General features: G+C 43.9%; 1 protein-coding gene across 1 annotated transcript; it reads left to right on the top strand.

Moving 5' to 3' along the window:
- The first annotated feature begins 534 nt into the window (after positions 1–534).
- Positions 535–13,088, top strand: lmo4b (LIM domain only 4b). Its single transcript, XM_008298116.1, has 5 exons — positions 535–1,162; positions 2,902–3,142; positions 8,241–8,337; positions 9,764–9,919; positions 12,090–13,088. Exons 2-5 carry the CDS (start codon positions 2,907–2,909, stop codon positions 12,096–12,098), a joined length of 498 nt encoding a protein of 165 aa, XP_008296338.1. The 5' UTR covers positions 535–1,162; positions 2,902–2,906; the 3' UTR covers positions 12,099–13,088.
- Positions 13,089–14,151: the final 1,063 nt, after the last annotated feature.

Here is a 14,151-nt window from a genome sequence, read left to right as displayed (position 1 = left end):
CTAATTCAGCTCCTCTCTGATGTCTCACATGATGGCGAAAAACTCAAAGCGTAAGACTGAATGAATTAAAGGATCTCAGCCAAATCGGGGTCCTGCAGATTAGCCTTAATAGGTGTTGAAACCAATGACCTGAGGCTTAATGAGGTTGTAAACGACAGCAGGCCTCGCTGCGATTATTCCCAGTGACAGACGATGGCGCCACTACGCAGCTATTAGGCCCTGATATTTCCCAGAGGTTGGAGTCAGCCTCGGTAAACTAAGTAGTTATTGAATGTCAACTAATTAAACTCAGACGTGAGATGAATGCAGCCGAGCGGATGTTGCCAGGCAGCCTGCGCTTTAAAAAACACATCTTGTTGGGGGGAAACTTATTCAGGACGGAGATAGTTTGAGCAGCCTTTTGTAAATAAAGATGTTCAGATTAATTATGTAGTAAACAGAACGCGGGGTTTATGACGACGCTCCTCTCCGTGTCCGTGTTTTCCTGCATGACTGTGTCCATCTCACCTCCATCCTTCTCTGTCTGCGTGTCCAGTCAATCACGCCTCGCTCTGATTGGCTGGAGCTGTTATTCCGCCTAAATGAGCTGCGCGCTGATTGGCTGCGGCGGCGCCTACGTCACGGGGCTGAAGGGGGTTTTTACTGGAGGTTTCTTCCTGTCAGCGACACATGTAGAACAAGCAGCTAACGGGACTCGGAGCAGCCACAGGACCGTCACTCCAACCGCCTCCCTCCTGCCTTTGCCTGCCTCCGTCCTTCTCTTTTTTTTTTTTTTTTTTTTTTTTCTCCGCTATCCTCTTTTTTTTCTTTCTTGCCCAAACAGCGAACTTTCTCGGCTCTGAAGGGAAATTACGGCATGCGCAGTCCCCCAACTGCAATGGACTCCTTTTGTTCGAGCGAAATAAAAGCGGCGGCAGCAGCGAAACGGGGAGCATCCAGTGGAAATACTATCTGATAACTCCATTTGCTGCGCGCAACCAGAAGAGCCGAGCGGAGGGGGATCGCTGCCGCCGCCGGAGCTGGAGGCCGACGGAGCGCGGTAGTGCGTCCGCCTTCTACCTGCACTTTGTGGGACTGTTGCAGCTACCTGTCCGCCCGCCTGCTCCTCCGCCCCTGAAAGCCGTCAACTTTACAGCCATTACACTCAAAAGAGACAAACGAGGTGGGTGTTTGTTGATATTACACATAAGCTGTTTTTTTTTTTTGTCCAGTTTCATAGTTGCGTCTCTTCTATTTCATCGCTGCTATGTGACAGCAGTCTCCTTTACGCACCGCGCTGCAGCTACATTTCTTTTATTTTCCATTAAAAAAAGCAGCAGCAGGAGCTTTTTTTTTTCTTTTTTCTTTTTTTTTTTTTTAGCACATGGCTGCCTCATATGTTTCCCCCTCTTTTCTTTTCTGTCTCTCTCTCCCTCTCTCTTCTATTTCCATCATGACTTGGTCTCTGCGCCCAAATTGCCTGCCCGTGTAATTACTTGAGTTAGCCCATTTAAGTTAAAAGCCACCCCCCTCCTCTCCTCTCCTCTCCTCCCTCCCTCCTGTCTCCCCCCTCCATCCCTCAGCGAAAAAAAAAAGAAGAAGAAAAAAAAAAAGCAACTCCTCTCTGAATGAAACTTGACGATGGCCCGTCTTGTTTATCCAGGGAGTCACTTTCAGGTCGGCTTTTTGATTCATCTCCTTTTAGATTTAATCAGCACTAAGGTACGCTGTGGTTTGTCCCTAAGAGCCATCGCTAATGGGCTTACTGAATGCTTTTCTCTGTGTATACCTCCTCCCTCCCCTCCTCCTCCCTCCCCAACTCTAATTAGCCTACCTGCCTTTCAACAAAGATTTGGCTTCATCCAAAGGCAAGTCTGCCTCAACCAAATTGAAGAGGATTACATTTAAAAAGAGAGCCCACCTTGATGTCGTGGCTCAGACAAACGCCTGCATTTCATTAGATTACAGCATCATGACAGCAGTAAATATGGTGTTTGTGGCCGGACACGTCCCCCCATCCTCAGGTCAAAGGCCTGGCCAGCATGTTGGTAAACACACAGCCAACGTGCCATTTGAGCTCCAGCCTCCAGTAAGCAGCACCTCAGTGCAGCCGCCCGGACTGCAACACACGGAGGAACAGTGCACTTAAAGTCTTGTGCTATTTAGAAATTCTCAGGACAAGCTCGACAAAAGGCTCGCCTGCACAATTGTTCCTTTGGCCCCTCAGTGTTATCAGCTAACAGACATTCATCATGAGACGTCCAATGAAGCATCAGCGCGGGGACGAGACAGAGATCAAGGGCAGATTAATTCACTAAATGACTCGTAGCTGTCTGGTAGCAGAACAGGACTCGAGACCTTAATGAGATCAGCTGCTGGTTCGATGCAACAATACGCTCAAGAAGCTGGATTTTAAAATCTGATAGCTGGTCAACTATGACACTTGCATGGCCGTATTAATTCCACCTAACTCTGCTGCTTATCCAGAGCTGCAGCAATCAACCGAATGTCAACTATTAAATTATTATGAACTGTTTTGATAAATCGTTTTGAATACATTTTTAGAGAAAATCAACGTAAAATCTTTGATTCGAGCTCTGTAAATGTGAATATTTCCTGATTTCTCTCCTTCTCCTGTCACTGTAAACTGATTGTGTTTGAGTTGTGGACAAAGCATTTGTCATCCTGAACTTTAAGAAATACAAGTCGACATTTTTCTCCATTTTCTGACAATTTTATCGACCAAACAACTAATTGTTTAATCAACAAAATAATAGACAGAAAATTGCAAATGCTGGTTAGCTGCAGCCGTCCGTGTCCTGACCTCTTTGTGTACAAAACAGTACTTACCAGGTAACAGTGTGAGCCTCCTGGGTGCTACATGTTGGGCCTGACGTGTCTCTTCTGTGTGTGTGTTCTCAGGGACGATGGTGAATCCCGGAGGCAGCAGCCAGCCACCGCCGGTGGGGACGGGCTCTCTGTCCTGGAAGCGGTGCGCCGGCTGCGGTGGCAAAATCGCAGACCGTTTCCTCCTTTACACCATGGACAGCTACTGGCACAGCCGATGCCTCAAGTGCTCCTGCTGCCAGGCCCAGCTGGGCGAAATCGGCACGTCATGCTTCACAAAAAGCGGCATGATCCTGTGCAGAACCGATTACATCAGGTGAGAAAAAGACCTTGTGATGCTTTTAAGTGTGGCGTTGAATAACTCCACTTTCCAGGAGGTTGTTATTTACAGTGATTGCCACAGACTGTCTAGTTATCTAACAAGTTAGATCACTCATTTCACATCTTACATGAATTTTTAAGTGAACCGTGTCTTACAAAAGTTCTGGATCATATTAAGCAGTGACACTTATTCAATTTAACCCCCTGAGCTCCCAGTACATTTTTTTGCTCCTGTCACATTTTTACTCACTGTGGGCTCATTTTTTGCTGCAACATCAGGTCCTTTACCTCTGTGGAACCACAAAGCACAACCAGAGAGAGCTCAGAAATATATTTTATGCAGGATAATAAAGTTTTTATTCAATAAATCATAAAAAAGTTAAATTTCTTTGATTATTTATTTACAAAAATGCAAAATAACTCAAACCAACATGTTCAACATTTTTCCAAGTTCCCCTCACATGTGTGATATAATTTACTACTTACATTGTCAGCATTGTTTTCATACTCGTGTCCTCTCTGATCTGAGTAAACACAGCCTGCAGTTCAGCCAAACGCTCTCTGAATGTTTGTCACGTGACTGTTGGTGTCAGCTGAGTGAGTCGTGGCTTCTCAGTAGGAGAACTTTTTGTTTTGTACAGATTTTTGTTAAAGCAAAGGTAAAAACATTTTGGCGAATTTTGAAATAAGACATGTAGAATAAATTGGTTTTGATGAAACATCTGATTTGGTTAATTTTCCCAACTAAAAGGCACATCACAGATACCCAGTTCAAGGACCGTCGGAGCGTTTAAAATCAGATTTTTAAAGTTTCAGGCTGAGAAATAGTGTCATCTCTGTAAAAACAACATGCCTTTTAACCTCGTCGGCCGGTTTTGGAGTTCACAGGGTTGAGTCGATGTAAATGTTTGATCGTGCAAAGATCAACAGAGTTGTGTGTATTTCTTTCAGAACACGCGTATCAAATTGTGCTAACACCGTCAGTGCTCATTAAAGCATCCTGGCTGAAGTCTCCCTCTCTGCCCTTAAAGACGCCACACATGGCGCCATGTTGACAGCACAAAGCAGAAGAGTTGTTGTGCAGGTCATCTGACTGTCTGCGCTCAGCAGAGGACAGAAAACTGGTCCAGTAGGACGTACAGTAGCTCCTGTGTGCTGGGTTTGTGTTGGGCTCAAGTTATCTTATTGTATTTTTTTTGGTTCTGTTTTTTTATTTTTTATGTAACGGAAAAGCACCATTTAATTAGCAAAGAGAGCCTTTTTAAATATTCTAGTAGGAGTGCCAGACACCCAACCAGAGCCTGTTGATGACACTCGCTGTGGTAATGAAGTCTGACGTGACGAGACGAGCCACAGTTTACTGAAAGTTCAAATGCTTTCCTGACTCACCCTGGGGTGCAAGGCTGCTATTGATTTTAAACCTATCAATTAGCTGTTGGGACTCTTATTCACAAACTATTGAGTTCATACTGCGACGTGTTTTCCGACAGAGCGTTTCTGTTTCGGCGGGTTAAAAATACCCGCGTGTTCTCCTGCATTCACATTCTAAAAGGTGGAACAGTCAACATACGACGCTGCGATCAGATCTGCTCGGATAATTCAGAATCTAAAGTGCGCCTCTCACACCCACCTCATAAAAAGGATGGGGAAGTCAATGGGGTACTTCATTCATAATGGGACTGTAACGTAATTAAAATTGGAAGGGGGAAAATGTGGATACACCTTTCCACTTGTAATGAGAGCATGCTTGGTGGAAGAGCTAAAATGCATATTATGGAACCATGAGATCTCTGTGGAGATAAAGATTGGAGCGGGGGGGAAAAAAAAAACATCTGACAGTGAGTCTACACAATTAAATGCTTTAATTATAGTCCCCCTCCATTTCCTTTAGTACTGATGGGTTTTATCTAATGAGATCTGGTCCCTGGCTTGTATCCGCTCCCAATGACGTGTCCGAAATGAATGAGAGCCACACTGCAAACAAAACATTTAATTAACCAAATTGGCTTTTGAGAGAGAGCAAGAGAGAAAGACAGATAGAGAGGAGGGATTATTGTGAAGGCCATTTGCCGCTGTTTTTTTTTTTTTCATCTTAAAGGGGCAGACTCTTTTTTTTTTTTTTTTTTTGTCGTAACAGACTGCTCACAATCTCAGCTGTAGCTCCAATTTTATATTAATGCAGCTGATATGAAAATGCTCATTATCTGATTGATCAGGAGTTTGAATGCTGAGTGGGATGTATGCCTGGCCCGGGATGATACCCATCTCCCATCTGTCAAGTAGGGATTTTCACAAACATCACAGCATCGCCATGTCTGTTTTCCAAACGCAGCGCCGCCACCAAAAGCTTTAACTTACAGCCAAAAGTTGTGCGGGGATCATGTTGTTTTAAGCTGGAGGTGATATTATTTCTGTGGGCTGCTAGTAGAGGGAGAATTAATTTACTTGTGGCTGCTGGATTCAGGGAGAATGCTGTCCCCTTAATTGAATAAGCCTAGGTAATTAAATGGCACTTTTCCAATAGAACGTGTGAGGTAAATCTAATAGTTGGTTATTTAATATCACTTTGAAGTCTGCCCACTCAAGCACTATGACAGCACAAGAGAATGTGAACTATTAGGCCAGGGAGGGAAGAAGGAAAAAAAAAAAAAAAAAACGGGATCTCAGAAATTAATTAAATCGCATGCAATTTAGGGGAAACGTTTATCTTGATTTGTCATAACAGAATTAATTCAAGGCCTTCAATTCACTTGGGGCCAGATCTGTTACTCTGAATTAACCAAGTGTAATTTGGCTGATCCCCCACCGCCGCCGCCACCACCCTCCTCCACCCTCCACCCCGACACCTCCCCCATCCCCCTCCTCCCCAAAACACATCCAGATACACGCAGAGAAACCCTCCCTCATCCTCGCAATCTCCCCCACCACCACCACCTCCTCCCCCCCGCCCCGTCCCCGGCCCCTCCACCCTTCTCTCTAATGCAGCTCTTGCCATTATGCAAAGCCCCGCTTCAGTATCAATATGGCCTAGTGCTTTTAAGGTGCTTTGGCTGCTGATGTAGAGAGGCATTTTTAATGGACTGTGTTGCAGAAATCATTGTTGTGGGGTAATTTTACCCTACTCAAAGGCCTCGGTGAATGAGGTCTGCATTTACCAGACAGCCTCGCAGCAAGCCATGCTATATTTCACCCGGCAGTCAGTGCTGAAATGAAATCCAATAGTCATTGCCTATATAGACAACAGACAGCTGCAAATGTGTTTTTTTGTTTGTTATTTAATTTAATCAAAGACAGATCCGCGGGGCGAAGACGGCAGATAAATCAAGATAAAGCCGTCCCCCAGAAACAGGGATTTTTTTTTTCCTTCTTTAAAGCAGAAACCAGATGTGTCACTGCAATTAAAAGAGTCCCTTGGCCTTAATTATACTGACCTGCGGTGTCGACTTCACCTCGGTGCTGTAGTTCACTGGCAGAAGAGGCCATTAGAGCCCAAGTTCAAACCGATACAGCAACTTAATTGAGCACCTAAAGGCTTTGGCTCCTTAAATCAAACACTATCAAGAGCTATCCCCTGGTAAAATAATTAACCTGGTGCGAGTTCCACTCTGCGCCTGAAACATAAAGAGGCTGCGGTGCGAACGTCCCGTAGCCTTTGTTTCGACACCTCTCCAAAAGCTCCCGCGCAGGGGGGGAGGCTCCTCGAATGCAACACGAGCACGAGGGGAGCGTGTTTCCAATTTGAGAAAAAAGTTGGAATTTTCGAGCGCTTTGATATGAAGAAATGTCTCGCGGGAAAAAAAGAGCAGTTTTGCTTCTCCACACACGCATCGCATGAGTCTTAAAGGGAGGCAAGGCATATATGTTCATTTCCACTATCATGTTTGTCCCAGCGAGAGCAGAGAATTGGCAGTGTTGTGACGACGGTCTCCAGTTAATTAGTTTCTGAAATTGAGTTTTGATGGAGCCTTTCCAAATGATGCCAAGACAAAATTTGCTTCTTATTGAAAGCCATTTCTGTGTCCCTTTGCAAAGAGCTCGGGCTTGTTTGTTTGTCTGTCAGTACATCCAACAACTGCTTGGGTTACGCTTTGGATGGTAAAGGCATTTATTATTTGTTAAATACTTTTCGTAAAAATTGTCCTCGAGAACGCCCGAACAGAAACAATTTCCTCTTGTTTCTTGTTAATTTTTTTTATTTTTTTAAAAACCCAAACAACTTTATCTGATGCACACACCAGCGTTAAGCACTCCCCTCCCCTCCATCCCTTTCTTTTTCCATCCCTCTCTCTCTCTCTCTCCTTCTCTCCGGAGCATGTCAGATGCCGTGGTCTTATTTGATTGCTTAGGAAAAGTGCAGTGATAGAGCAAACACCCGGTGAGATATGATGACAAATGGGTCCAGATCCCAGTAAATTACTTTCTGCTCAAATCGAAATTTCATTCAGTTTGCTGCTCACCGAGATGAAGTAATCTAAATTGTGGACTCAGAAGGAAGATAGAAGGGAAGCTGGAGCAAGCATTTCATTATCAAGAGGCAGAGGGAGAGAGAGAGAGAAGGTTAGGGACGAAAGAGATGAGCAGAAGCAAATCTAAAGTGTTGACACCATGATTGAAAAGGTTAACCCATGCACATTATATATCAACCCGAGTAGCTACGGGGTTTCTAATGGAAACACGGCACTGACAGAGCATTCACAGGAGTCCTAATGGCAAAAGCACTATGTCTCCGCCTGGATGTACAATCAAATCCTCTTAGGTCCTGATTGCTTATGTTCCAGGTTATTATTAGGTTGCAAAAAATGTGCAGCAAAAGTAATATGCAGTTTCAGTGCTAGATGCTTGTGGAGAGCAGAGTGGTGGAGGACTCATTTTTCCTGTTGATACTGTGATGATTTTCTATTTCTTCTCCTGTATGTTTTCCATTCCAGTTAGAAATGGAGCTGGGAGGATAGTGAACTTAACACTGGGTTTCATTTAGTCACATACTCAGCAGACAAAAGTGGGGATGCCACAGTCCATTACACAAAGCTAAATCCATGCAGATGCACACGCCGCTTCCATATTAACATGTGCTCTTTTCCTTCCCCCCTCAGATTATTCGGAAACAGTGGAGCTTGCAGCGCTTGCGGTCAGTCGATTCCAGCCAGCGAACTGGTGATGAGGGCGCAGGGCAACGTGTACCATCTCAAGGTAAAGCTGGAGAGCGTGCGTTTGAACACACGGTCGTATTGTAGTTTTTTTTTTTCCTCACTCACAATGAGCCTTACAGGAGGATAGTAAGTAGAATAAGTCCACGTACAGTAAAGGCAGCGAGTCTGTGTAACATTTTCCTGTGTTTTCTCACAATACAATAAAGAAAAATGCTTGAGTAAATGGAACCCCAATCAACAACACTGGCTAGAAATCATTTTTTAATGTTTATTTTTGTCATTTTGGGGATGAAGCTAACACTTATTTTGTTGTCTATCAATAAAATATCTCTATTCTGTTTGTATATGTTGAAAAAGTTTGCCATCACCATTTCTAAAAGCCGAAAAATTCTATATTCAGATTGTTTTGTCTAACCTATGGTCAAAAAAACAACAAACAGTAGGCAACAAAAAGCAGAAAATGCTCAATTTACAGAAGTTTGAAATTGCACGTTTGTCTTTTTTTGTGGAGGGAGTGAACAAAAAACTCGAGTACAAACACACATTAGGACAAACGCAGGATGTAAGAAGCAGCATCTTGTTGTTGGTGTGGTCGGTAAACGCCGAGGAGTCGCCAGTAAAGGTAGCGTCTATACGGAGCAGGCTAACGAGACAACATGGATAAAAACTGGTGCCCGTAGCATTAAAATAAAAAGCTTCCTTTGATTTCAAATTGTTGTTTTTTGCAGCTTTTTGTTGGGAGATTTTAATTCTGTCTCATTAAAAAAAAACAATTAGAGAGAAAATAAATCCTTTGCTTTCACCAGATTCTGTAAAAACCAAAATATTCTTCAGTCCTCAGACGGCTGTGACCTCGTGACTGACTCAGCTGCTGTAGTTTGTGGAGTCACCGTTTGTTTCCCCCAGTGTTGGTCACACCTGTGGGCACCTGGAGAAATGTTCTAAATGTGGGTTTCAGGTTTTGTCAATTGTAGTAAAATGAATCAATCCAAGAAGTTTAACTTTTAGTTTTCTTCCTTTTTCATGATTTATGGCATTTTAACTGCACTAAAGACAGTTCTGAGTTCTATTTCTAGCCCTTGTTGTGCTGCTGGTTGAGCAGGACTTTGTATTGCAGTGAACAACGAGCCAACGATGTCACAGCGAGCAAAAACATAACAGGAGCAAAAAGCTGCCAGGAGCTGCTGGAGGGCTGCTGGTTAATGTGATTCAGGCCTTCAGCTTCGAGCTTTTCTTGCATTAAATGAGTACATGTGAGGGTTTGGGAGTGTTTGTTGGACAAAACAAGACACTTTGTTGGATCCTTTCAGTAAACCGCGACGTCATCAGATGGGACCACGTGATGGTAAAAAGCTCTATAAGTTAGCCGGACCTGCACCGTCCCAACTCTGACTAGAACCCTCACATCTGTAGCTCGTTGTTACACGACAGCACCGAGTCCTGATCCGTTCTCTCCCCGTCCACAGTGTTTCACATGTTCCACCTGCCGGAACCGGCTCGTCCCCGGAGATCGGTTCCACTACATCAACGGCAGCCTGTTCTGCGAACACGACAGACCCACAGCGCTCATCAACGGCCATTTGAGTTCACTGCAAACGAACCCACTACTGCCCGACCAGAAGGTGAGCGCCACCACTCTTTGTGCTCTCGTTTCTAACATCTAAAGGAGGGCGGAGGGGGGCAGAGGGCCGATCAAGAACAGGACGAGTCAGTAAAAGCTTGTCATCACTCAGCTGGAGTCATTAGCAGGAAAAGAAAAACATCTGTAATTTTCACGCCAACATTTTTCACTCTGTTTATATTGATGTCGTTGATTCGACTCCACTGCGAGGCATGCAGCAGATATTAAATCTTACAGAGCCGAGATGAATTTTATATTTAGACAGCCAATAGATTTTTCCATCATTCTTGTTGGAGGACTCAGAAAATCTGTATTAACCGTCAACACAAAACATGTGAAAATGATGGTTTTTCGCGCCGCCGTCCTCACACTCGGTTTGTTGCGCACGTTTGACTCATCTTGAATTTATTTCGTCGTCCCGCGCCAGACTTCCAATTGTGCTGAAAAATGACACGTGTTGCCGTTAATACAGAGTGTTTAAAACAGAATTTGACTACTCGATCAACGAGACTGGGATCACCTGGGCTAAGTTATTACTCCAAGGCCAAAAATCTGTATCCAGCAGGCCCGAGGCTCGAACACAGACAGCGAGCTGCAGCAGCTAGTATATCATGAAAGCTGTCATCATGGCTTTCCCTGATTTGATCTTGATGCCTCCAGTGAAAGCAAAACAGAAGGCCTAATCATATACGAAGGATAACTTCATTCTTCAGGATAGCTTCATTCTGCCCGCAGGAGATCTAATCATTTTTGCCTCACAACAAGCAGCTTCATTGATACCTTGTCTGCACACACAGCACACCGAGAGATATGGGAGGTGTTTGGAGTGTGTCAGAGTCTGACTGAAAGAGGAATTATATTGTTGGTAGCATGCATTTCACCTTGAGTGGTTCTGTGAGTAGAGGAGAGGTAGAACTCCATTAAGCCCCCCCTCCTCCCCTCCTCTCTCGACGTCACAGGCCTTTTAAGAGCTTGTCACTTTTACAAATCAGCTCTTGGAGCTCTTAGAGCTCCTCACATTTAAATTGAAAGCCGTTGCATTATCTAGTTTAATTTTAAATGTCTGTTTAAGTCCTTACTCCCACCCCCAGTGTCTCCTGTAGCATGGATGGCGCAGTAAATATGAGGCCTCATTGTTTATTTATGCACTAACATCAATTGTAGTGAAAACTGCTGAATTATTGATGCTAAAATGCAATCTGAATATCGGCCCTGGTGCTTTAATTATAGCAGAGAGAGAATTATTAAATAAACAGAGACGCATCGCTCAGTGGGAACAGTCTCTGGATGCTTTTGTTATCTCCACCAGTGAAATAAGGAGAATTATTCTGCCGCTCGAGCACTTTATCACACAACGTTTCTTTTGCTTAAACAGAATTTGGACGGCCTCAAACAAGAGCTGGATAACAGCCCTCTGAATCAATATGCCTCCCATGTATGAAGCGCAGGCCGGTTTAGCAGAGGAGAAAATGAAGCAGTCACCGGGTTATCTGCTGACCGTTGTTTTGATTATGTGCGATTTTGCTGTGACATAATTGGTGTTGTTCGCGATCATGGCAGAGGACATTTGATGCTCATTTATTAAGCTTTCTTCCCAGCTTCTTCCTAATCTCTTTGTTCTGAACAGACAAATTACCTCGCTCATACAGAGCTGCTTTGACCCAGGGGAGTGAGACCCTCCCAGCGTCAGTCACTTTAATTAGCCCCCAAGTAGGAGTTTGCAATTACTAATAGACTGAAGCCCTCCTAGTGATTTGAGGGATGAAGGGAAAAGTAAATCGCCCCTTAGAATCAAGAAGAAAAAACAAGTAAGATGAAAAAGTTGAATGCTGGTGGAACCCAGACAGATAATTGTCTTTCCTCCCCTGCATTTTTCTGTTTCACAGGACTGAACACCTCCTGCAGTTATGTCGGAGCGTGCTTCTAATTATACCAAAGAGAATCGCTTCATGAATGCACTTTTAAGTTAATGCAAAGTAAATGGGACACCAGATGGTTTTCAAAGCCTGGCTGATCAATAAATTAAGCACCGGAGCTGGCGGAAAGTTGATTTATCACGGGGTGAAACATTTATGACATTTTGTGAACTGATGCTCCTAATGACGCCTGCTTTCTTTTAAAAATGCTTTCTTTTTTTTTTGTTGTTGTTGTTTTTATCGCCCACTGTTCAGGTGTGTTAGGCGGGAGCCGCGCAGGAAGCAGGATGTGTGCCTTCATTTTAGCCCTTACTCATTGTCACCTGAGACAGCGTGGATCAGCAGCACCCCCGGCCTTTTTATGTGCTCCCAGGCCCTTTCGCCCTAAAGGAATCCTCTACCCATCTCCCCCAGTAACCTGACTTTTATTTCTGCAACCCATACCCGACGCTCAGCCTCCAAACCTTGGCTTTTCCCCACATAAGGGTGGATACTTGCACTTAACGCACCTGATTCGGGACGCTGAGGACTCCGTGACCTTGGGATAAAACATGTAAAAAAAGAAAAAAAAAAAATGCTAAAAAGAGGAGACGGATCAGAATCCAAGGGGACTCTTCAGGAAGAGAAAATTAAATAACACGCTGAGAGGATGTTGTGACTGAAGCGAAGGAAAGGAGAGACTTAATGAGGTTTTAGAGATGCAGGCTTTTCAACTCTGCACATTTGTTTAAAGACATTTTGGGGGAAAACCGGGACCTTTTCATTTTTCCTCTCTTCCTTTTCTATCCTCATTTCCCAGCAACATGGTGTTTCCACTTTCTATACTTTTAAGTGTTGTCAAGGGGAATGTGTTTTTTTTTTTTTTCTTTTTCTCTTTCTCTTTTTTGGTGGTATATATATAAATATATATATAAAGATAGGGTTTTAAAAAATAAAAAAAATCTGTGGCATTTTGTGGAAAACAAATCATGAACACTCTCTTGGTGTATTTGTAAAACTACCATGTATGTACAGTTTGCATGTAAATGTCGTTGTCCAGGCGTGGCTACAGTACATCCAACCCCCTCCGCACTCAGCTCCTCCCTTTGAAACTCCCCCCACGGCAAACTGAAGAAACCTGCTCATAGTCAGTAATGTAGAGATCATCACCAACATATAAAATGCTGAATGAAAGAGAAATTTATTTGTGATATTTTCCGAGACATTTGCTCCAGTATGGTGTATTTAATTAATAAAAATATTGAAGATTTAAAAGCCTCCTTAAATTCATTGTAAAGCGTCAGAGTGTCCGCTCGGTTATAATTAGCTGAACTTGGGTTTTTAGATGTTGTGATAAGTGGCGAGATAATGTTGTCTATTCACCAAGTGCCCCAAAGCCTGATATCAGTGCATGACTCGTCTGCCCCGCCGCTGAAAATCCTCTATTGAAGGCCCTGCAGCGCTGCCATTCAATTTCCTGCCTCGCAATCATCAAGGCGCATGATGAGCGTCTAACTGAAAATGGATAAACATGTATCCTCTCTTTCTGTTCAGATGACCGTTTGCTATTCATCACTCTAATACCTGACAGAAATAGAGGAAAATGTCCCTTTGAAGATTCAATTACTGCAGAGAGGAGAGAGGTGTCTCTCTTTGGCAGGCACAAATTGAATGGGCTATTTGCAGAACAAATTGGTGTTTGAAGTCCTTGCAAGACCTAATAGGTCTGAAGGAGGGACCTGGTAATGGCTGATGCGCTTATCTGTGGAGTCTGCGGCCCCCCGTGAGCCCGCCGCCGTCGAAACGATGCCGCTGCTGCTGCTGCTGTACAAGACGAGACTTTGAAGCAAAAATCTGCTCAGATAGGAGAGGAAACGAGCCTAAAGAGTAAACAGATGCTTGTGGTTTGAATTGGAATTACAGCGTTATGAAGACCTGAGGAACTGTTGTCAACCTCCTAAAGCGTAGACCTGAATGTGGTGATTCTTGACCCAATTCCAGTTCCTCCACTCGGCCCCACCCCTCTGTTTTTGTGCACCGCTTTGGGCGTCAGGGACGAGATCCAACTTAAAACTGGTTCCAAAGTTTTGGTTCCGTAGCAATCTTTAAGAAATTTAATTTTGTTTTCGGTTATCTCAAAACAAAACAGTATCTACCGCCATCTGTCTGCGCCATCAGCGACGCAAGTTAAACGTCGGCGTGTCCTCTCGCCTCCTGACGCATTCGACCTTATCCTCTGAACCCCAAGTAGCTTCTGGGCATTTCTTTTTGTGCTCCTGTCACATTTTTACTCACTGTGGGATCATTTTTCGCTGCAATCTAAAGTCCTGCATTTGTA

This window comes from Stegastes partitus, unplaced genomic scaffold (assembly GCF_000690725.1).
Source record: "Stegastes partitus isolate 25-593 unplaced genomic scaffold, Stegastes_partitus-1.0.2 Scaffold1283, whole genome shotgun sequence".
NCBI lineage: Eukaryota > Metazoa > Chordata > Actinopteri > Pomacentridae > Stegastes > Stegastes partitus.
Note: the sequence above shows the minus strand (reverse complement) of the source record. Positions and strands in the feature narration are given on the sequence as shown.

Coding starts and splice junctions, on each gene's coding strand:
- lmo4b (XM_008298116.1), top strand. CDS start 2,907: ATGGTGAATCCCGGAGGCAGCAGCCAGCCACCGCCGGTGGGGACGGGC. Junction 3,143..8,240: donor TGCAGAACCGATTACATCAG/GTGAGAAAAAGA, acceptor TTCCCCCCTCAG/ATTATTCGGAAACAGTGGAG. Junction 8,338..9,763: donor GCAACGTGTACCATCTCAAG/GTAAAGCTGGAG, acceptor CCCCGTCCACAG/TGTTTCACATGTTCCACCTG.